The 25,363-nt window shown below is 36.6% G+C and overlaps 1 protein-coding gene across 5 annotated transcripts in view; it reads left to right on the forward strand.

The window, feature by feature from the left end:
* Positions 1 to 25,363, forward strand: part of RB1 (RB transcriptional corepressor 1) — a 181,117-nt gene that overhangs the window by 13,432 nt on the left and 142,322 nt on the right. For 2 of the 5 annotated variants that reach the window (XM_053563125.1, XM_053563119.1), the window contains exons 3-4: positions 19,693 to 19,808; positions 23,947 to 24,066. In XM_053563125.1, the coding sequence (XP_053419100.1) occupies positions 19,693 to 19,808; positions 23,947 to 24,066 (236 nt within the window). Of the gene's footprint in view, positions 1 to 17,180; positions 17,445 to 19,692; positions 19,809 to 23,946; positions 24,067 to 25,363 lie in introns of those variants that run through there. The other 3 variants (XM_053563122.1, XM_053563123.1, XM_053563121.1) reach the window with 3 other exon arrangements.

The raw sequence follows: 25,363 nt of genomic DNA on the forward strand, positions 1-25,363 counted from the left end.
ATACCTCAGATAAATCCTACTTAGTTATGGAATTTTATATACAAACAAAATTGTTGGGTTTGATTTGCTATATTTTGTTGAGAAGTTTTTGGTGTCTATTTTTGTGAGAAATATTGAACTGTGGGTTTTTTGCGTTTCTTTTTTCTTGTAATGTCTTTGGTTTGGTATGATGGTAATGTTGGCCTCATAGAATGGATTAGGAAGCATTTCTTCTGCTTCTGTCTTCTGGGAAAGATTGTGGAGAATTGTTACGATTTCTTCCTTAAATATTTGGTAAAATTTATCAGTAAACACATCTGCCTATTGTTTTTTGTTTTGGAAGGTTACTAATGGTTGATTCTGTGATTCTATTGATTTTATAACTGTAGGTAGAGGTTTATTCAGATTTTCTATCTCTTATGTGAGTTTTGGCAGATTATTATGCCTTTCAAGGAATTGGTCCATTTCCTCTAGGTTGTCAAATATGTGGGCACAGAATTGTTCATAGTATTCTTTTATTAACCTTCTAGTGTCTGAAGATTCTGTAGTTAATCTCCTCTTTCATTTCCATTATTAGAAATTTTTGTCTTTTCTTTTCTTAGTCTGGCTAGGAGCTTATTGATTTTATTGATCTTTAACCAGGTTTTGGTTTCATTAATTTTCATGATATCTTATTTTCAATTTTATTGATTTCTGCTCTATATTTTATTACTTCTCTTCTTCGTCTGCTTACTTGCAATTTAATTTACTCTTCTCTTTCTGATTTCCTAAGGTAGAAGCTTAGATTATTGATTGTAGATCTTCCTGTTTTTTAATATATGCCTTCAGTGTTATAAATTTACCTCTACGCCCTGCTTTCACTACATCACACAAATTTCAACAAGTTGTATTTTCATTTTAATTTAGGTCAAAATATTTTTAATTTTTTTGAAGTTTCTTCTGTGATCCATTTGTTATCTAGAAGTATTTTGGGATTTTTCCAGGTATCTTTTTGTTATTGATTTCTAGTTTAAGTCTATTGTGGTCTGAGAGCATATGTCTGATGATTTCTATTTTTTTTAATTTGCTAAAGTATGTTTTATGGTCTAGAATACAGTCTGTGTTGGTGAATGCTCCATGTGAACTTGAGAAGATTGTATATTCTACTGTTGTTGAATGAAATAGGTTTTAAATGTTGGTTATATTAAGTTAATTGGAGATGTGGGGGAAATTTTTCACATTTTTCCCTATCTTTCTAATGTCCATAGACTACGTCATCATATTCCCTCTGACATTGGGAATTTGTGCCTCTTTTTTTCTTGATCATCTGGCTAGAGTTTTATTAATTTTAATTGTTTATTTTTCAAATCAACTTTTGTTTTCTTACTGTTTTTCTGTCTTCAATTTTGCTTCAATTTTTCTTTTTCTTTTTACTTTTTGGTTTGGCTTCTTTTTTCCCTGTAATTTCTGAAGGTGGAAGTTTATGTCTTTGATTTCAACATTTTGTTCTTTTCTAATATAAGCATTTAATGTTATAAATTTCCCTCTAAGCACTTTCTTAGCTTCATTCAACGTATTTTTATATATATATACAGCTCCGATGTATGTGGCTGGCGCCCTAGCCGCTTGAGCTACAGTCACCAAGCCTGAAATACTAATTTCTTTTGTCATTTCCTCTTTGAATGGATTATTTAGAAGTACAATGTTTAATTCTCAAATGTTTTTTGATTTTTTCGATATCTTTCCATTATTGACTTACTTAATTTTGTGCTTTTTCAGTTCTTTACAACTCTTTAAAATTTATTGAAGTTTGTTTTATAGCCCAGAAAATGATTTGTCGTAGTGAATGTTCTTTGGATACTTGAAAAAAATGTATTCTGCTGTTATTGAGTGTTTTGTAAGTGTTTATTGAGTCAAATTGGATAATCATGTTTCTTAGATATCCTCTATCCTTACTGATTTTCTTTCTATGTGTTTTACTGACTATTGACGGAGGATATTGAAATCTCTTACTATAGTTAGAATAATGGTCTGTCTCGTTTTAATTCTATTAGTTTTTGATGAAGGTGTTTTAAAGCTTTATTCTTAGGTGCATATAGGATTAGAATTTCTGTACCTTCCTAGTGAATTGATACCTTTATCATTATGTAATGTCCCTCTTTATCTAAATTTATATTTTTTGTTCTGCAGTGTCTGTATCTCTATTCCACTTTTCTTGTGATTAATGTTTACATTGTGGATCTTCATTTTGCTTTTAACCTATCTCTGTATTTAAATGGGTTTTTGATTACAAAATCAACATTAAAAAATATTTTTCGCTGAATTTTTCTCACTTTCTTTAGGGTTCCATGTCTTTTCCTGCTTGAGCTAGTATTCATGTTCTTTCTCTCCTTGGAGGTTCCTACCTTTGAGGGAAACCAAATAATCTGAACTATAAGGAAAGGATATGTTCAGTGTAAGAAACAGTATGATTTTGTTCCATATCTGGCTTGTTCTTGTTGTGAGAGTGACAGCAACACTCTTTCTAGCTTTCCAGATTCTAGGAAGAAGTAGAATTACATATTACCATTTTCTTTCTGTAAAGGTTTACCTTGGTAATTTGTTTTTTGAAAATTTATCCATAGGACTAATTAAAATTATACCAGGGCCATTGTATTTTAAACCTCAAGTTGTTTTTTGCATTGTTTTTCACATCTGTCTTTCCTTTTTGTTACCAGTAGTGCTTGTGCATGCATGTTTTATTGCCTCTTTCTGGCTAGTCTCTTTCATTTTCTCCATTCAGTCCATCCTGTTGCCTGATCTTTTAAAAGAACTAGTTTACACAGTTGGCCCCACCTTTTATTTTAAAGTTTATTTTTCACTGTTACAACTCCCTCTGAATAGCCTCCATTTTAATACTTTCCTCTCCCCAGTTATGAAGAAATTAAAGTTCAAACTGCTTCAATATTTGCAGTCTCTATAGTTTGGTACTTTAACCTTCCAGTCTTGTTTTATTATTTATTGCTGGCTCCTAATGCCTGTGCTACCTTCCTTTTAGTGTCTATATCAGGCGTCTTCAAACTTTTTAAACAGGGGGCCAATTCACTGTTCCTCAGACCGCTGGAAGGCCGGACTATAGTTTAAAAAAAAAAAAACTATGAACAAATTCCTATGCACACTGCACATATCTTATTTTGAAGTAAAAAACAAAACGTGAACAAATACAATTCACACTGCTTCATGTGGCCCATGGGCTGCAGTTTGAGGACATCTGTTCTATGACACCTGTCATACTCTCTCCTTGGGATACCTTTCTTTTCTTCAGCTCAAATTCTGACTATTTTTAAAGTCCAGTTTACGGTACTTTATGAAGTGCTTCCTTATCTCTCCAAATATTGGCCTTTCATAGTTTCATTAGATAATTTTTTGCTGACTCTGCTCATTTGGAAGAGAGAAGCAATATAGTAACATAGTTAAGACCATGGGTACCATGTGAATCCTAGTAAATGTGGAATGTAAAGGTCTTAGCAAAATAACTAAGAAAATGCTACGAAACCTATGTTAACTAGTGTGATGAAAATGTGTCAAACGGTCTATGAACCAAGTGTATGGTGCCCCATGATACTAATGTACACAGCTATGCTTTAATAACAATAAATAAATAAAAAAAAAAGACCATGGGTACCAGAGTCTAAATGCATTTGAATGCCAACCACACCAGTCAGCTATGCTCATTAATGTGTCTGTATCTCAGTTTCCTTGTATGTATGATATTAAGATAATGGACATATGAAATGTTAGAACAATTTCTAGATACTATAAATATTCAATAAATGATTGTTAATTTAACTTTTTTTTTTATTATTGTTGGGGATTCATTGAGGGTACAATAAGCTAGGTTACACTGATTGCAATTGTTAGGTAAAGTCCCTCTTGCACTCATGTCTTGCCCACATAAAGTGTGACACATACCAAGGCCCCACCCCGCTCCCTCCATCCCTCTTTCTGCTTTCCCCCCTCCATAACCTTAATTGTCATTAATTGTCCTTATATCAAAATTGAGTACATAGGATTCATGCTTCTCCATTCTTGTGATGCTTTACTAAGAATAATGTCTTCCGCTTCCATCCAGGTTAATACGAAGGATGTAAAGTCTCCATTTTTTTTTAATGGCTGAATAGTATTCCATGGTATACATATACAAATGCTTGTTAATCCATTCCTGGGTTGGTGGGCATTTAGGCTGTTTCCACATTTTGGCGATTGTAAATTGAGCTGCGATAAACAGTCTAGTACAAGTGTCCTTATGATAAAAGGATTTTTTTCCTTCTGGGTAGATGCCCAGTAATGGGATTGCAGGATCAAATGGGAGATCTAGCTCGAGTGCTTTGAGGTTTCTCCATACTTCCTTCCAGAAAGGTTGTACTATTTCGCAGTCCCACCAGCAGTGTAAAAGTGTTCCCTTCTCTCCACATCCACGCCAGCATCTGCAGTTTTGAGATTTTGTGATGTGGGCCATTCTCACTGGGGTTAGATGGTATCTCAGGGTTGTTTTGATTTGCATTTCTCTAATATATACAGATGATGAACATTTTTTCATGTGTTTGTTAGCCATTCGTCTGTCATCTTTAGAGAAAGTTCTATTCATGTCTCTTGCCCATTGATATATGGGATTGTTGGCTTTTTTCATGTGGATTAATTTGAGTTCTCTATAGATCCTAGTTATCAAGCTTTGGTCTGATTGAAAATATGCAAATATCCTTTCCCATTGTGTAGGTTGTCTCTTTGCTTTGGTTATTGTCTCCTTAGCTGTACAGAAGCTTTTCAGTTGAATGAAGTCCAATTTGTTTATTTTTGTTGTTGCAATTGCCATGGCAGTCTTCTTCATGAAGTCTTTCCCCAGGCCAATATCTTCCAGTGTTTTTCCTATGCTTTCTTTGAGGGTTTTTATTGTTTCATGCCTTAAATTTAAGTCCTTTATCCATCTTGAATCAATTTTTGTGAGTGGGGAAAGGTGTGGGTCCAGTTTCAGTCTTTTACATGTAGACATCCAGTTCTCCCAACACCATTTATTGAATAGGGAGTCTTTCCCCCAAGGTATGTTCTTGTTTGGTTTATCGAAGATTAGGTGGTTGTAAGATGTTAGTTTCATTTCTTGGTTTTCAATTCAATTCCAAGTGTCTATGTCTCTGTTTTTGTGCCAGTACCATGCTGTCTTGACCACTATGGCTTTGTAGTACAGACTAAAATCTGGTATGCTGATGCCCCCAGCTTTATTTTTATTACTAAGAACTGCCTTAGCTATATGGGGTTTTTTCCGGTTCCATACAAAATGCAGAATCATTTTTTCCAAATCTTGAAAGTAGGATGTTGGTATTTTGATAGGAATGGCATTGAATAGGTAGATTGCTTTGGGAAGTATAAACATTTTAACAATGTTGATTCTTCCCATCCATAAGCATGGTATGTTCTTCCATTTGTTAATATCCTCTGCTATTTCCTTTCTGAGGATTTCATAGTTTTCTTTATAGAGGTCCTTCACCTCCTTCGTTAGGTATATTCCTAGATATTTCATTTTCTTTGAAACTATGGTGAAGGGAGTTGTGTCCTTAATTAGCTTCTCATCTTGACTGTTATTGGTGTACACAAAGGCTACTGACTTGTGGACATTGATTTTATATCCTAAAACATTACTGTATTTTTTGATGACTTCTAGGAGTCTTGTGGTTGAGTCTTTGGGGTTCTCTAAGTATAAGATCATGTCGTCAGCAAAGAGGGAGAGTTTGACCTCCTCTGCTCCCATTTGGATTCCCTTTATTTCCTTGTCTTGCCTAATTGTATTGGCTAGAACTTCCAGCACTATGTTGAATAGTAAAGGTGGCAGAGGACAACCTTGTCTGGTTCCAGTTCTAAGAGGAAAAGCTTTCAGTTTTACTCCATTCAGTAAAATATTGGCTGTGGGTTTGTCATAGATAGCTTCAATCAGTTTTAGAAATGTGCCACCCATGCCTATACTCTTCAGTGTTCTAATTAGGAAAAGATGCTGGATTTTATCAAATGCTTTTTCTGCATCTATGGATCATGTGATCTTTATTTTTGCCTCTGTTAATATGGTGGATAACATTTATGGACTTGCGTATGTCAAACCAGGCTTGCATCCCTGGGATGAAGCCTACTTGATCGTGATGAATGACTTTTTGATGATAAGCTGTAATCTATTGGCTAGGATTTTGTTGAGAATTTTTGCATGTATATTCATGAGTGAGATTGGTCTGAAATTCTCCTTTTTGTTTGGGTCTTTTCCTGGTTTTTGTATCAGGTTGATGTTTGCTTCATAGAATATGTTGGGGAAGATTCCTTCTTCCTCAATTTTTTGGAATAATTTCTGCAGTACAGGAATAAGCTCTTCCTTGAAGGTTTGATAGAATTCTGGTGTGAAGCCATCTGGACCAGGGCGTTTTTTGGTTGGAAGATTTTTTATTGTTTCTTTGATCTCAGTGCTTGAAACTGGTCTGTTCAGGAGCTCTGTTTCTTCCTGGCTGAGTCTAGGGAGAGGGTGTGATTCCAAATATTGATCCATTTCCTTCACATTGTCAAATTTCTGGGCATAGAGTTTCTGGTAGTATTCAGAGATGATCTCTTGTATCTCTGTGGGGTCAGTTGTTATTTCCCCTTTATCATTTCTGATTGAGGTTACTAGAGATTTTACTTTTCTGTTCCTCATTAGTCTGGCCAATGGTTTATCTATTTTATTTATCTTTTCAAAAAACCAACTCCTTGTTTCATTAATTTTCTGAATGATTCTTTTGTTTTCAATTTCATTGATCTGTGATTTGATTTTGGATATTTCTTTTCTTCTACTGAGTTTAGGCTTAGGTTGTTCTTCTTTTTCCAATTCCATAAGATGGCTTGTGAGATTGTTGATGCACTCTCTTTCTGTTTTTCGAATGTAGGCATCTAAAGCGATGAATTTTCCTCTCAAAACTGCTGTTGCAGTATCCCACAGGTTTTGGTAGGTTGTGTCTTCATTGTTGTTATGCTCAAGGAAGTTAATGATTTCCTGTTTTATTTCTTCCTGCACCCATCTGTTATTCAACAGAAGATTGTTTAATTTCCATGCCTTTGTGTGAGGTTGAGCTTTTTTGTTAGAGTTGAGTTACACCTTTAGTGCCTTAGGGTCTGAGAAGATACAAGGTAAAATTTCAATTCTTTTGATTCTGTTGATATTTGTTTTGTGTCCCAGGATATGATCAATTTTGGAGAATGTTCCATGGGGTTATGAGAAGAATGTATATTCTTTATCTTTGGGTTGGAGTGTTCTATATGCGTCTATCAAGCACAGTTGTTCTAGGGTCTCATTTAAATCTCTTATATCTTTGTTTAATTTCTGTTTAGAGGATCTGTCTAGCTCTGTAAGAGGAGTGTTAAAGTCCCCTGTTATTATGGTATTATCAGATATCATATTGCTCAGACTGAGTAAGGTCTGTTTCAAGAATCTGGGAGCATTTAAATTGGGTGCATAGATATTTAGAATTGTAATGTCTTCTTGTTGTATTTTTCCCTTGACCAATATAAAGTGACCATCTTTGTCTTTTTTGACTTTAGTTGCTTTAAATCCACATGTATCTGAAAATAAGATTGCAACTCCTCTTTTCTTCTGAATTCCATTTGTCTGAAAAATTGTCTTCCAACCCTTGACTTGGAGCTTGAATTTGTCTTTTGAAGCCAGGTGTATTTCTTGCAGACAGCAAATGGATGGCTTGTGTTTTTTAATCTAGTCCGCCAATCTATGTCTCTTCAGTGGGGAATTCAAGCCATTAACATTTATTGAGATAATTGATAAGTGTGGTAGTATTCTATTCATCTTATTTTGTGAGAGTCCATTGCTTAGTTTTATCTTTTGCATCAGTGTGGAGGTTAGGTTCTGTCCTTTAATTTCTGAGTTCTTACTTTGCTGCTGATCCATTGTGGTGGTCAGTGTGCAGAACAGGTTGAAGTATTTCCTGTAGAATTGGTCTTGTTGTGGCGAATTTCCTCAATGTTTGTATAACCGTAAATGATTTGACTTCTCCATCAATTTTTAAGCTTAGGTTAGCAGGGTACAGAATTCTGGGCTGGAAATTGTTCTGTTTAAGTAGATTAAAGGTAGGTGACCATTTTCTTCTTGCTTGGAAAATTTCATTAGAGAAGTCTGCGGTCACTCTGATGGATTTGCCCCTGTAGGTCAACTGGCACTTACTCCTGGCAGCTTGCAGAATCTTTTCTTTTGTCTTGACTTTGGACAGGTTCATCACAATGTGTCTTGGAGAAGCTCAGTTAGAGTTGAGGCGACCTGGGGTCCAATATCCCTCTGAAAGCAGTGTGTCAGAATCTTTGGTGATATTTGGGAAATTTTCTTTTATAATATTCTCTTGTATGGCTTCCATTCCTCTGGAGCATTCTTCTTCCCCTTCTGGGATTCCTATAACTCGTATGTTGGAACGCTTCATAAAGTCCCATAATTCTGACAGTGAACGCTCTGCTTTCTCTCTCTTCTTTTCTGCCTTTTTTTTGCCTCTACTATCTGAGTTATCTGAAGAACTTTGTCTTCTACCTCTGAAATTCTTTCTTCTGCATGGTCTAACCTGTTGCTGATACTTTCCATTGCCTCTTTAAGTTCTCTGATTGATTGTTTCAGTTCCTTCAGCTCTGCTATATTGTTTTTATATTCTTCATATCGTTCATCTCTTATTTGATTCTGATTTTGGATTTCCTTTTGGTTATTTTCCACTTTATTAGCAGTTTCCTTCATTGTTTCCATCATTTCTTTCATTGTTTTCATCATCTGTATTCTAAATTCCCTTTATGTCATTCCTAACATTTCTTTATAGGTGGAATCCTCTGCAGTAGCTACCTCTTGGTCCCTTGGCCGGGTTGTTCTGGACTGGTTCTTCATGTTGCCTGGAGTTTTCTGCTGATTTTTCCTCATGAGTGATTTCTTTTATCTGTTTCCTTGCCCTCATTTTCCTTTCACTTCCTCTTGCTCTTTAAGTTCTTGTGCCTGTGGACTAAGGGTTACAGGACCGGAAGGATGAGAAGGTTGAAGGGTGAGAAGGTTGAAGACCAGAAGGGTGAGAAGGGTTACAGGACCAGAAGGGATGAAAGAAAGGAGGACCGAGTGATAAGAAAAATAGAGAAAGGAGAGGGGGTGGGTAAAAGGAATATTGACAAAAAGAAGAGAGGCACAGAAAGAGGGAGACAGAGCAATATAGGTGTACAGTAGGGTACTTTGACACAACCTTAAGAAAACCCCACCTTCTGGGGGTACCCAATTGGGTGGTTCCCTTGAGGTCAGCAGCTCTTTGCTAACCTGATCAGACACAGTACCCCACCTCCACCAAGTATAGAGGAAAGACAAAAATGCTATAAATCAAACCAAAACAAGCAAACAGAAAACTTCACGGGATAAAATTGGGTGAAAAACCAAATAATAGCAGTAGAAACACTAGCAAAAATGACGTTCTAGTTATTGAAATAGGCAGTAATGGGAAATTATAATTAAACTAGAAAAATTTATAGATATCCTACTGATAGCTCATGATTGTATTTTTGATTTTCATTTCCCTGGTAGCTAACGATGTTAACCATCTTTTCATGTAATTATTGTTCCTTCTTAAGGTGAATTGTCTATTCACAGCTTTCACGAAACTATTTTAAAATTTGGTTATTTTCTGTTTATTATTGACTTGTAATACTTCTTTATGTATTTCGGATTTAAGTCTCTTATATATTATTTACAAAATTTTTTCCCATTCTGTGGGTTGTCTTGTCACTTTCTTGATAATAACATTTGTAGCATAAGGTTTTTAATTTTGATGAAGCTCAATTTTCCATTTTTTTGGTTGTGTTTTCTTTTTCTTTTTCTTTTTTTTTGGTTTGGTTGTTTTTTTGTTTATTTTGATGTTGTTGATGTTGTTTTGTTTTTCAATTTTAACCTTTTCCATACAGATCCTTTTTCTTTCTCTATAGATCAAAAAGACAGACAGCAACAAGTATTCATTAATATGTAGACAAATTAAACCTCTCATACATCTAGCTATATGAGGTTTCTGTGAGCTATGATGCCAGAGCACTCTACTGAGGGCGACAAAGTGAGACTGTCTCAAAAAAAAAAAAAAAAAAAAAATCCAGTCAGCCTATTGAAAAGATACCTTCACTCCTGTGCTCATTGCAGCATTATTCACAATAGCCAAGATATACAAACAACCTAAGTTGTCTATCAGTGGATGAAAGGAAAAAGATGCTCCTTGACTTATGATTGGCTTATGTCCTGATAAATTCATCATTAGTCAAAAATGCATTTAAATACCTTGATAAAACCATTTAAAGTTGAAAAATCATAAGCTGGACCAAGTTTAAGTCAGGTATCATCTTTTTATAAGTAGTGGAATATGGTGCAGCTTTTAAAAAGTAGGAAATCCTAACATTTGCAAACTGTGGATGAACCTGGAGGACTTTAATGCTAAGTTAATAAGCTAGACACAGACAAAGACTGCCTGATCTTACAATCAAATTTGTAGGAACACAGTACAAATGTGGTTAGCAGGAGTAGAGGGAAGGGGAAATGGGATGTTGGTCAAGGGTACAAACTTTTCAGTTATAAAATAAATTCTGGAGACCTAACATACAACATGGTGACTATATGTAATAATAATATTTTGTATTCTTGAAATTTGCTAAGAGATATCTTAAGTATTCTCACCACATAGACAAAAGGCAAAAATATGAGGTGATAGATATGTTGATTAACTTGATTGTGGTACAATACTTCTTTCTGTACCCCCTTATCCTCAGAGGCTATGTTCTAAGACCCTTCCCCCAGTGAATACCTGAATCCACAGATAATACTAAACCCTATATACACTATTTTTTCCTTTATTGTACATATATCCATATATTAAAGTTTAATTTGCAAATTAGATACAGTAACAGATTAACAACAATAGCAAATAATAAAATGGATCAATTATAAATAATATACTATAATAAAAGGTGAATGTGGTCCCTATCTCTTTCATAGTATCTTACTGTATTGTACTCAGTGATTTTTAGATGCCAGTTGACTATGGGTATAACAGGATATGAGGAAACTATTTTATATATATATATATATGTATGTGTAATATATATGTATGTATGTATATGTGTATATATATATAGTATATCAAAATATCATGTTGTGCAGCTTAAAAATAGGTAGTTTTTTTATCTCAATAAAACTGGAAAAAAATCATGTTAACTCATTTATTTATAGTGGCGTTTTTCTTTTTTGAATCACTATTTGTTGTGATACTTGGTATAAGAAGTTGATACCTTGCGTCCATATAATTGAATCTGAATTACAGGAATTAGCCTCTCTCTTCAGTGTTTTTCAACCTTGTTTCCAAGAATGGTATATATCAGTTTTGTAGCTATCTTACATAACAGTTGAGTAGTGGCTGTTTGAGGTATGTATGGTGGCAGTTTTCTTTACTATAGTATTATATTTTCTTGGGTGGATCTTCTTTAGTCTTTGGCTTCAATAAACTAAGCAAAAACTTGACTAGAAACTAAGTTTTAGGTCAGGTATGTATCACCTGTTTGGAAAATGAGGTCTGTAATGTCATTTCTTTGTGTGAGTTACCCTTGCTAGTATTACTAGTTTGCTATCAGTGAATGGATGGGAGCTGAAGAAACAATGATAGAATCAATAGCCTTACTTTATGCTTTGATAATTTAATTACTGCTTATGTCTCTGAGCATTCTAAGAAAAAAAGAAAGAAAAAGCTACTTTATGGCTCGGTGCCTATAGCTCAGTGTTTTAGGGCACCAGCCACATACCCTGAGGCTGGTGGGTTCAAACCTGGCCCAGGCCTGCTAAACATCAATGACAACTGCAGCAACAACAGTGAAAAAAAATAACCAGGTGTTGTGCGGGCGCTTGTAGTGCCAGCTGCCACAGTTTTTTTTGTGTGTGTACATTTAATACCTTGTGAGTGCTGGACACTACACCATGAGACTCCTGGGGTACAGTAATGAATTAGATACAATTTTTCCACCTTCAAGATGTTTAATGGCTAGTTGAGATAGGAACAAATGAGCAAACAAGTAAATCACAGTGTGTTTAAGAGCTGAGATAGGTGTATGTGCTGAGTTCTGTAGGAGTTCTTGAAGGAAGGAGTCCCAGGTGCCCATCTCTTGGGCAGATGGCCAGGTAAATCTGAACATGCCAGGTATTTTTTTTTTTTTTTTTCTGGGAGAGGAATCTTTCTTCACAAAGGCATTGCATAACTGGATGGCTGATTCAGCTGATATTTACCCCTACATGTTGTATCAAAAATGGGATTGAGTACAAGCAAGGTTAACTTTTAGATTTCCCTTCTTGGCTGTGCCACTCTTGCCTTTTACTTCTGTGTACAACCAAGAATGTCCAAACTAGACTTCTGTCAGCTTCTGTTACACACCTAAGGGGGGATTTTCTGGCATGTGGACATGTATCACCTACATTAAGTCGAAAATTAAGGGATTGGAGATAAAAAGTAGTTCTTTCCTCTATTTTTCTACCTTCTTATAATACATTTAATTTGATCGTATCGCTAATGATTTATTGCAGTCTTATAAATTAAGTGTATCCTTCGCAAAGGTAAAGAGCATATTTCTTATGATTTATTTTCATCTTTCGTATTTCAAAAAAGTTCAAGCTTAAGAGAATATTGTTTTTAACTTTTAGATTTGTAATTTAAATTCATGTTAGTTGTGAAAGCATGAGTAGTAGTAATTTTTTGATGTATAATTTTCTGATGTTTCCAACATGATTTATGTCACCACTTGGTGGAGCTCTTTTATAAGTGCACTGTGGAAATAAAAGTACAAGTTGTCAACTAAGGGTTATATCATTAGATTAGTTTGAATGAATAGAATGAAATGATAGCACAACAGGTAGTCTTTTTAAGTGCTGATTGTAGATTTTTATTTAATATGTACTATGTATAATTAAGATTTTGATATTTTCAACATTTTTCTCAAGAATATTTCTAATTTTTCTCTCTCCTTTATATACATTTAGCATTTTTTATTGACTTAACTTTTCTCCTATTTACAATTGTAGAATATGTATCTTGGTTTAATGAGGAAGATGAAAACTGTTCATAATCCTACCACCCACCTAAAGATAATCATAAACATTTTTTTCGCCTTCCCCTTTTTCTCCCCACTAAATTGGAATCAAACATACACAGGATTTTATGTTCTGTTCGTTTTTTGCCCTTTAACTTTGTATCTTGGGCATTTTTCCATTTCCTTACAATATTCTTTACAAATGTTTTAGGAGTTTTATGTTATTCCTTGATATAGCCCTGTCACAACTTATTTAACCATTTTGTGGGATATTTGGGGGTTTTCTCACTATTTTGGCTGTTGAAAGTAATTCTTCAAACATCTATGACAAAAGATCTTGACTCAACTCTTAAAATGAGCTATTTTAAGGATCTTGATTTATTACCAAAATGTCCTTTAATTGGAACTATTTTGAGGTTCAGCATTTTCAAAATGTGTTTATTAAAAAGTACTGATTTTTATGTTTACAAAGGGCTTGTTTGACCATTTTCCCCTTAATGTTTTACTGTGTCTTTTTGGTGATTGTTTTGACTGGGTAAGAAAAATTACCTTTCTTCTGTTTTGACAATCTTTAAAGTGCTATGCTGAGCCATTTTTATAATTTTCAAGAAAACACATGAGCTACAGATTTTAGGCTGTAAATTGCCATTGGAAAGTAGGGTCTGGAGCTTACAAGCACAATCAGGCTGGAAGGCAAGATGTAATATGAAAATCATCTGTGTGGAGATGATGAGGGTGCTGTAGGAGTGGGTAAGATTGCTGAAGAAAAGAGAGATGGTGGGGAAAATCCCTTGGAGTTGAGAAACACTGAAAAAGTTGTGAAAGAGAAAAAGAAAAAAGAGCTGGTGGAAAAAAGCCCTTGGAGTTGAGAAACACTGGAAAAGTTGTGAAAGAGAAAAAGAAAAAAAAATGAGGATATGAGAGTGTTTCAAAAGCCAAGGAAAAAAGTTTCACAGGGGTATATTGAAGAAAAATTGCAACAATGTCAGATGCTGCAGTGAAGTCTTTCTGGAAGAAACCAAAAAGATCTTTGAGGACTTAGAGAATAGCTGCAGCAGAGTAGTGTATGTTTGTACAGTGTGAGGGGAGTGTGTTCACTGGGTGCAGTGTGAGCATTGTGGAAATGTCTATGATGAATGTGTGTGTGTAAGAGAGTAGTGATAACGGTGAGGTGTGTGTGTTAGTAAGGACAGTAGCTTGATAACGTCCAGAGATGGGAAGACCTTGTTATTATTTTATTTAAGCTTGTGATGCAAGCTTAATTGTAACCAAAGGGAAAGAAACTTTTACAGAGAGAACTGTTAAAGAAATTATAAAAGATGGAGGAATTAAACTTGAAGGAAATAAGAAGCAATGTGATTAAATAGAGGAGGGAGAGAGGTATTAGACTTTTTAACTTCAGAATGGAGGATAATATTCATTTGTCTAAATCAGAATAGAAGAGGAACTTACAGGGGAAAATGCAGAGACATTTGAGGAAGACTGGAGGATGTGGTTCTTAGAAATGATTTGATGTGAAGAATGTTGAAGTTTTGAGTATTGTGCTTTTTCACTCTTCTCAATAAAATAGAAATCGAGACCACTAGCTAAGAATAGAGAACTCTAGGCTGGGTCTTTCTTAAAAAGTGGAGGAAAAAAAAAAAAGCACAGAACTCTTGATGAGGCAGTGAGATTAAGGATTTCAATAGTGAAAATATTTAGAATATGAATGTAGAAATGTAATAAGGAAAAACTCTTAATGAAGTAAACAGTACTAAGTTGAATATTAGGAAACTGTAAGTCACGGCATTGATTGCCTGTGTTGAGCAAGTCTTAACTTCTAGTCTTTAATTTCTTAATCTGTAACAGTGAGAGGAGAATCAGATGACTTTTTGAGATTGAAAAATAATCATACTTGGGGCAGCGCCTGTGGCTCAAAGGAGTAGGGTGCTGGCCCCATATGCTGGAGGTGGTGGGTTCAAACCCAGCCCTGGCCAAAACTGCAAAAAAAAAAAAAAAAAAAAGGAAAAAGAATCATACTCAACTAAAAATAAACAAAGCATATATAAAACTATAGTAATCAAGACATTATGGTATTGATGAAAAATAAGAGGCAAGTAAATCAAAGGAACAGAAGAGAGAATCCAAAAATGTAACTCTGTGTGTGGTAATCAATTCATTTTCTACAGAGGTATGGCTGTAACAGAAAGTTTATCTTTCTCAACAAATGATGCTGGAGTAATTGGATATTCATGTGCAAAAAATGATCTTCAATCCTGGCCTTGTACCATTTAGAAAAATTAACTCGAAATAAATCAAGTCAGCTTTTGCTTATAGGAAAGTTCAAGTTCTTTAAAAATCAGAACCCATGGGTGGCGCCAGTAGCTCTGTGGTTAGAGCCCCCGCCACATGCCCTGGGGCTGCTAAACAGCAACAGCGAAAGTCCAGCCTTGTGGCCGGCGCCTGTAGTCCCAGCTACTCCAGAGGCTGAGATGAGAGAATCGCCTGAGCTCAGGAGTTTGAGGTTGCTGCACTCTACCTAGGGCAACATAGTGAGACTCTGTCTCAATAAATAATAAAAATAAAAATCAGAACCTATTCATAGAACATTTCATTTAGGCATTCTGTACCAAATGGAACTGTATTTCATTCTTTTAGCTAATATCCTAATAAAATTTACTGTTTTAAAAAAGTGAATAAACAACATACTTCATTTTAGCATCTTTGGTTACTTCTCAACCTTTAAAAGAGCAAAAAAAAAAAAAAAAAACAGCAAAGCAGCAAACCAATAAATATAAGTAAGCATAAAAAATGAAAAAGCATGGTAGTTGGAGTTATTTATAGTGGCAAACAACCTTTCACATCCTAGTGCCTGAGAAAGTGACCATATTAATATAAACACAAACGAAAGTTGATGTTCATTTTATTAAAATCTGATAAGTATATACTTGAATACTATAAAAATATTAAGGGCAGGCTGTGAAGGCGGTGCTGCTGCCGCTGCTCTGGGCTGCGCGCACTGCTTTTAACCTCTGCAGCCTCGAACGCTTTTCAGGGCCAGGGATGGAGCGCGGGACCCAGCGGCGGACAAACGGAGACGGCCGCTTGAGCAAAGCTGGAGAGGACCAGAAGGAGCCAAACATGCCGAGGAGGAAGGAAATCTGAGGGGTGACCCTCTGCTGCTCTCGGGGACCCAGCACGTGTGATCTAGTGTAAACCCTAGAGGTCTAGTGGGGCCCGGAGAAGCTACAGATGACTACAGCTGAGTGGCAGGTGGCAGAGGCTACAGCGTAGGTGCACACGCTCGACAGCTGGCCCATGGTACACTATGCACCAAGACTTCCTCCACAAGGAGCTTGTCTTTGGCAAAGGAAACTTGGAGCAGCGAACAGAGATAATCAGAGGGTGTCCAGAAATCATGTCTGTATTTCTGAATGTGGAGAGGATGGCCGCCCCCAATAAGAAAGAAAGGCGCCCTGGGGCTTGTAAATGTTCCACCAATTCACCATTGTTTTGCACATTTTCCGTTGCATATCCGTCCCCATCAGGGAGGCCCGGCTGCAGGTGGTGGTGGCCGAGATCTCTTTGCTGAGGTCAAACCTGAAAACCACTGTCCCCCATCAAGACTGCCAAGGAGGAGAGAATGCTTCATGCAGGTACTACAGCATTTGCTGCGAGAGAAGAGACTGAGATCTGGAAGGTCCTGGAGAGGCTGGGAGGAAACCGCACCTGCTGCGCAGACAGCGCTCATGGCGGAGGCTCCCGGTGGTGTCTGTGGTGAACTGCGGGTAGACCACAGTCAGGATAAGGCTCTGACGCAGTGGTTCTCTCCTACTGCCGTGACCCTTTAATACAGTTCCTCGTGTTGTAGTGACCCCCAACCGTAAAATCCCTGCAATCTGAGGAACATAGCATTAGGAAGGTTGAGAATAGCAACGAAAATAATTTTATGGTTGGGGGTCACGACAACGCGAGGAACTGTATTAAAGGGTCGCGATTAGGAAGGTTGAGAACCACTGCTCTGACGGGTGATGTAGTCCAAAGGCGGGATCAGCTGTTCGCCACGCTGGACATAACTGCCCACGCGGGGTCGCTGTCCTCCCACATGACTGTCCTGTACATGGATAGCATCAGCTTTTTCTCCAACCTGCTCCTAATGGAGTCCTTCTCCACTACCCTGGAGAACATGGCCCATTTGGACCTCATCGTCCACGTGAGAGACATCAGCCACCCTGAGACCGAGTGTCGGAAACCCAGTGCGCTGTCCACGGTGGATAGCCTGAACCTGCTTGGCCTGCTGTTGGACAGTCCACAAGAAGGTGGACCTGGCCCGCGGAGCCCCACGCAGTGGCTTTCTCTGCCATGCTGGGGGTCAGAGCTACAGCAGCTGAAAGGTGAGCTGGAGGACAAGGTTCTGAGAGCCAGGAGGAGGCAGCTGCTCACCCTCGGAGTGTGGCTGGCATCCGAAGGCGACTGTATAGCAGGTGGATGGGATCCCAGAGAAGGGAGCGGCCGATTTGCCCCGGAAGCTCTTCCCAGGATAAAAAAAATGTGCCCTAGAGGCCAAGGCAGCTCTCCTTTCAAAGGATCAGGCTCAGCTCCTGGCTCATTGGTGGGCGCCGGTGGCTGTGACCCCCAGGGCTGGGGTCATGGCCGCCACTGTCTGGTTCCTGGGTCCTCGGAGCTGCCTGTGGCTGTGAGCACATGGGCACAGCTGGCCTTGCTTTCCTGGAGGTGCTGTCAGAGAAGGGATCTGAGACACAGTCTCCCTGCAGCACAGGCGACCAGGGTAGCAGAAAGAAGACAGCTCGGTTAACTGGGAGGCTTCACACCAGATGGCGACTGTAACCCGAGACAAACCCGCTAAGATGCACCAACACGGAGTCCTGCCACCTCCATCCCCCGGGTGCATGTTAGCTGTCTCTATTAATAGGAAAAATAAAACTTGCATCTGTTTGAAAAAAATGTAAATACAATAAAATATACACTTAGTCGTCTTCAAGTGAAGCTGCATATACTTTGTTCATTTTCAGAAATAGTATGTAATACAGTTTCAAAATCAAATTTATTGAGGTATAATTTCATACACTTAAATATGCCTATTTTAAGTGCACAGTTCAGTATACGTATTTTAACACACATTCACCCATGTAATTACTATTACAATATAGAATTTTTTGATCACTCCAGAAAATCCTCTTTCCCTTTTGCAGTCAGTTCCTAACACTTCCCGCCTGCTTCCTAGGCAGCCATTGATCTATCTTTTGACTTTAATTATTAGTTTTGCCTTTTCTAGAATTTCATATAAAAGGAATTATGCAGTGAATCATTTTGAGTTTAGCTCTTTCTCAGTGTAATAATTCTGAGATTTATCAGTGTTGGTACATTTTTTAGGACTTTACCTTTTCGTATTGTCAAATCGCATTTCATTGTAGAGATATACACAATTTGTTCATGAATGTTCACGTATATAGTGTTTTTATTTCTTCTGAGTGTGAATATCTAGGAGTGGAATTGCTAAATGTTTTGGAAAATGTGTATTTAACTTTATAAGAACTTGCCAAACTTGTTTTCCAAAATGATTGTGCCATTTTACATTTTTGCTGGTGATGTTAAGTATTCTGTTTCTCTACAGACTGACCTTTGATATTGTCAGTCTTTTAAATTTTAACTGTTCTAGTTTGTGTGTAATTGTAATATAAGTTTTTAGATATTTATATTTTCCAAATAGCTAAAAGTAAGGAAAAGTTCAGAATTGGATGGTGATAAACTTTTTATTATCCATAAAATTTGATGGTGCTATTTATCCTAAAGCTTTTACATAATTGAGATTTCAAACAATGTAAAATTGCCTCATATACTTTTCGTTTCAGCTCTATTATCTCTAGTTAAGAATAAGCAAGTAGTTCCAACTGTTTAGCAAAATATTAGATAATTAGACATTTCTTTTGCTTTCAACTTAACATAATCCATATTTTAACTACAGAATTTACCTATTTTGATGATGGTATACCTTGTTGGGGGAAAAGTATTCTAAAGATAATGAAAAAGTAGTCTTGTGGTAAAGATAGCTATCACTCATTAGGTACTGATTATAAGCTGGACACTATGCTCAGGGCTTTGTAAATATAGTCTCATTTAATTCTTACAAAGTGAGGTAATGTATTTTGGATTTTACCAAAAAATTAAGGAACTGAAATATATGAATTATACAAGGTTGAAAAGTACTTGAATAAATACATTGATAAAAAATGAATTAGAGCAAAGGAAAATAATTGAATAAGAACAAAGGCTTGTTTTTTCTTAAACAAGTTATATGTTATGGACTCTAAAATTTCTTACCTTGGCTTCAGTGACATTGGGGTATTGAAAAATGAAACTATTTCAAAGAATTGACTAACCCCTAAAATTTCCACAATAAGTTGTTAATTTAACTTTTTCATATTTCTAGTACTTTCTTTGCCTTATAATGTAAAAATTGAATGTTTAAGAAATGCTTTTAAGTATATTGCATCATGAAGATTTAAAATATTTATTTTTTCTGAATAAGACAAAAATTACTCATAATACAATTTTAACATAGTATCTAGTATGTGAATAACTTAATGAAATACTTGAACATAATTTTTTTTTTGTTCCCAGGAAGGTTATATTCAAAAGAAAAAAGAACTGTGGGGCATCTGTATCTTTATTGCAGCAGTTGACCTAGATGAGATGCCATTCACTTTTACTGAGCTGCAGAAAAACATAGAAACCAGGTAAAGTTTCTTATATAAATAGGCTTGCTTCTGCCATTAAAGAAAACTGTTTCTGGACTTTCCTCTTAGAGGCAGATTGATTATTTGAGCTCAGGATTTCGAGACCAGCCTGAGCAAGAGGGAAACCCCATCTCTAAAAATAGCTGGGCGTTGTGGCGGACACTGTGGTCCCAGATACTTGGGAGGCTGAGGCAAGAGGATCACTTGCGCCCAAGAGTTTGAAGTTGCTATGAGCCTATGACACCACAGCATTCTACCAAGGCTGTCAAAGTGAGATTTTGTCTCAAAAAAAAAAAAAATTAGACTTAAGGAATTAGTGAGAAATGCTAAAGTTCAGTAAAACATAAACAATTTGTGTCAAATAATGAACTGTCATTCTTTTGTAGAACGCAGCAGTTTGTGTCCTGAGAAAATTTTCATGGTATCTCACTATTTGTAAACTTTCTTAATTGTAGCTGTTGATAAAATGAAAAAAAGCAATGATTTATAAAGTAGACTTGCTACATATTAAAACCTTCATAAAACTAATGTGAGTTTGTCTTAAAGGAATTTAGATAAGATTTATTAAAGCTCAAGTTTGTTTTAATATAGTAAATGCTAAAATTACATGTGTTTTTCTGATAATCAATTGAATATCTCACTTCAATACTTGACCCAGTAATTAACTTAATAAATGTTTGTTGTCGAAGTTACAAGCCTTATTAAGATGAGTTTACTAATTTCTTTTCAGTAATTCATGAATTTTATCTTGAGAATTCATCTAGGACTTCCAAACATTTCCTTTGCATCATATTTATAGAATGCAACAGTAAATAATTTTACCAAATAGGTAGTTGTATATATTTCTTCTTGAATAACACCATCTAACATTAAACATAATTGGCGTTTTAATTCAAATAAGGTAGATTAAATTGTTGCATTTTTATAATGCTTTTTCTTACTACCTCTGAGTAAAATGTAGAAATAGCCAGGAGTGGGGGCATCATCCTCTAGTTTCAGTCAGCTACCTGGCAAGCTGAGGCAGAAGGATTATTTGTGTACAGTTCTGAGCTGTAGTGCGCCATGTCAATTGACTGTCCACACTAAGTTCAGCATCAATATGATGACATCCTGGGGACAGGTGACCACCAAGTTGCCTGAGGGTGAACTGGCCCAGGTCAGAGAAAGAGAGCAGGTCAAAAGTCACATGTTGATCAGCGGTGTGAATAGCCTCTACACTCCAGTCTGGGAATAGCAAGTGCCCATCTGGTTTTTTTTGGTTTTGGTTTTTTTTTTTTTTTTTTTGAGACAGAGTCTCACTATGTTGCCCTCAGTAGAGTGCAGTGGCATCACAGCTCACGGCAACCTCCAACCCCTGGGCTTATATGGTTCTCTTGCTTCAGCCTCCCAGGTAGCTGGGACACAGGCACCCATCACAACGCCCGGCTAGTTATTTTTTTTTGTTGTTGTTGTTGTTGTTATTGTTGCAGTTGCCATTGTTGTTTAGCAGGCCTGGGCCGGGTTCGAATCCACCTGCTTCAGTGTATGTGGCTGACGCCCTAACCGCTGAGCTAAAGGCACTGAGCCACCCATCTGTTTTTTAAAAAAATAATAAAATATGGAAGCAGGGCCCTGTACATTCATAAATATACAAAATAATATAACATAAATAGTTCATAGACTCAATGCCTATGACTTCCTTTTCTTTTTCCCTTAAGTTGGCTCTAGAAAAAAAATTCTTTGTTGTAACAATTCACAGTTTTCATGGTACTCCAAGGACAGGTATTGCCATGTACCTCATAAAAACTGGAACTGACTGAGAGTAGTTCTTTAATAAATGGCATCCTAAGGTTGATTTTTTCCCCCTCTGGATATATCTGCGTATTTGCTCCATTCATTTTTAATCAACATTGTAATCTTTTACTCTTTATCATTTCTACTCCTTTTAATTTGCTTTTCTATGTAGTTTATCATGTCAGTCCTTTCAGTATCAGGGGAATTTTTTTTTTTCTTTTGAGAGAGAGTCTGGCTCTGTTGCTCAAGCTGGAGTACAGTGGCATGATTGTAGCTCACTGTAACCTCAATCTTCTAGGCTCAAGTGATTCTTCTGCTTCAGTCTCCTGAGTAGCTGGAACTATAGGCAAACACTGGCTCATTTTTTTTACTTTTTGTAGATATAGGGTCTCACAATATTGCCCAGCCTGATCCTAAACTCCTGGCCTCAAGGGATCCTCCTGCTTTGGCCTCCAAAAGTGCTGGGATTATAGTTGTGAGCCACTGCATCCATCTGGAAACTTATAATAACCTTCTTTTGGGTTCTGTGTTTCCTGCTAATTAGCTGAAGCTTTCATTTTCCCAGTTCTTGAGATAAGTGTCTGAATTGTCCACCCTATTTTTTTGAGTGAGGGCTATAACTTGTTGGTTGCTAGACAGACTAATAGATGGAACTGGTGACTATCATTTGGTTTAGTTAGCTGTTTGGTATAATTCCTTACATAAACTTGATTAGAAATGAGTATGCAGGATACAGGTGATGATTGCTGTCTTTAGTGCCCTATTGCAAAATGTATGTACAGGCAGTTCTTGAGGTAGAAACATCTGACTGACATACAACTTGAACTTATGAATGGAGGCTGTTATAGGTAATAGGCAAACGTACCTGTTCCAACTTATGCACAAATTCAACATAAGAACACACTTACAGAACCTATGTTGTGCATAACCCAGGGACTGCCTGTATTAACATTTCAAATAGGTTAATTTTTATAGAAAACAATAATAAAGAACAGTTTAGAGTTATTTAAACAACTTAATTTTTTTTTTTTTGAGACAGAGTCTCATTATGTCACCCTCAGTAGACTGCTGTGGTGTCACAGCTCACGGCAACCTCAAACTCTTGGGCTGAAGCAATTCTCTTGCCCCAGCCTCCCAAGTAGCGGGGACTACAGGTGCCTGCCACAACGCCTGGCAATTTTTTGGTTGTAGTTATCATTGTTTGGCAGGCCCAGGCTGGGTTTGAACCCGCCAGCTCCCATGTATGTGGCTGGCACCCTAGCCACTGAGCTGCGGGCACCGAGCCACAACTTTAAAATTTTAATCAGCTTTGCTTTTCTGAAAATAGTTCATCCATAAAACCATTGATGAAGCAAAGAAAGAATTGATTTGAGTGTGCATCTGTGGCAGGGGAGTGCCATGGGTCTGAGCCAAAGTGGGGTGAGGAGGGCATCCACATGGAAAGGGGCACCCTCACTCGGGCTGCTTGGTATGCAGTGTCAGGGACCACACTGACGCTGGGTGCGCAGCCAGTGCAGGGAGCCATAGCACAGGAGAGATGAGGAGGGCTGCCTGGTGTGGGGAGTCAGAGCCCTACCGAGTGAGGAACGTGTCCACATGGAGGGGTGGAAGTCAATTGAGTGGAAGAGAGGAGTGTCCACAGATGGGGAGTGGATGGCTTTGGAGATGGAAGATGTTACTTTCAGGGGATTGATTAAATAAGTGAATAAGTTATGGATGAATGGGTTCCATATTTCTTCACCATTAATGAAGAGTTATAAATATGGAAAGGGAAATACTGGAATGAACTGTATGGTTTTGTGTTGGAATTGGTTGAATGGATGTGAACTAATGGTTTTTAAAAAGCATATAGACAGATAAAGAAATAAATGTACATGCATGTATGCATCTCTTCATGATCCTTCTTTTTTCCTATGTTCTCAATGAGAAATAGATATAAATATAGGTATATAAAGAAATGTAAGCTGAAGGCTAATTATTGTTTTATTCTTCAAATTCTAATAAAATACAAAAGTATTGGGTGGTGCCTGTGGCTCAGTGAGTAGGGCGCCGGCCCCATATGCCGGGCGTTGTGGCGGGCGCCTGTAGTCCCAGCTGCTCAGGAGGCTGAGGCAAGAGAATCACGGAAGCCCAAGAGCTAGAGGTTGCTGTGAGTCCTGTGACATCATGGCACTCTAGCCGAAGGCGGTAAAGTGAGACTCTGTCTCTACAAAACAAAAAAATACAAAAGTATTTTTTCCAAAGGATAAAATTGATTTAATGTAGAGCTAATAATATTTTGAATTGAAATGTTTGTTATTTGAAAATGAAATAAAACAAAATTTTAAAGTCACTGATTTACTTTTTTCTATTCTTTCATATGTAGTGTCTATAAATTCTTTGATTTACTAAAAGAAATTGATACAAGTACTAAAGTTGATAATGCTATGTCAAGACTATTGAAGAAGTATGATGTATTGTGTGCACTGTACAGCAAATTAGAAAGGTAAAGTAAATATTTCATTAGAACTACACCCTGATTTTTTATGTCACTGTTCATAGTTAAAAGATTCCAACTGGGAACTATATTGCATCTTTAGTAAAATTACTAAATACTACCCTTTAGACTTGTCCCTTTTGCTGTTAGTTTCTTATTAATTCTTAGCTTTCTTATTTATCTAGTCATATGTATTCTGAATGCTTTCTCCACAATTAATTGTTTAACTATTCCTTCACAATTTGCATTTGTTTTAGAAAACTTTAAGTTTATTTTTCATTTTGGCCTTTTCTGCCAGAAAACTTCTATTTCTGAACAGAATAATGACCTAAATTTTAATTTTTTCCTAATGCTGTTGTTTAGAAAAAGAAAAACATTAACAATGGAAATTGTATATGACCTGTACTACCAAGTAATGATTTGTTCTCCCAATGGGGAGTTAGAAGACGTTCACCATTACTATTTAACTGGGAGAAGAATGAATAAGCTTGGGTTAAGTTTTTGTATACTTTTCATCCAAACCATAGTTTCCCACCCTCAGTGTTACAGCCCTTAATGTGGCATGAGCCTGTTACTATGTTTGTTTTGAAGCTCATTTCATTGGGGGGTAATATTATGAAAGTTAATGTTTTAGCTAAATAAGCAAGTATGAAACCAAATGGCAAAGGGAAAGTGAAAAGTATGTCCTTAGATACCCCGAAGAGAGTGAGGGTGGAGATAGAGCTGGAAAGAAGCATCTTCTCAGATGTCTCTATTTTTTTTTTTTTCTTTCCTGCCTTTTCATCAGTATGGCACTAAAATTTCAGAGTTGTGATGCAGGATGAGAAAAATGGAGGAAAACTCAAAGGCCTAGCACTTTTTGAAGGTGTATATTTTCCTGTGCTTGTTTTTAATTGTAATATATGGTAGCATTATCCATCTCTTTGTTTGTTTTTTGTCCTTTATTGAAGAGAACGAAAGCTTTACACATAGGGGGAGTGTTTTATCATTAAAAGAAATTATCTAAAGTTTCAGATTGCTGGGAGATATGATGCCACAGTACTCTACCCAGGGTGGCAAAGTTGACACTCTGTCTCAAAAAAAAAAAGAAAGAAAGAAAGAAAGAAAGAAAGAAAGAAAGAAAGAAAGAAAGAAAGAAAGAAAGAAAGAAAGAAAGAAAGAAATTGTCTAAATAATTTGCATAAGAAACGTGAACTAATTATAGAATGTATGGAAAGGTATAAGTAAGAAAGAAATATGAATCAATCAAAATTTCAACACTGGAGATAATCACTTTTCATATTTTAGAATGTTTCTTTCCTTTGGC

The sequence above is a fragment of the Nycticebus coucang genome, chromosome 15 (genome assembly GCF_027406575.1).
Source record: "Nycticebus coucang isolate mNycCou1 chromosome 15, mNycCou1.pri, whole genome shotgun sequence".
NCBI lineage: Eukaryota > Metazoa > Chordata > Mammalia > Primates > Lorisidae > Nycticebus > Nycticebus coucang.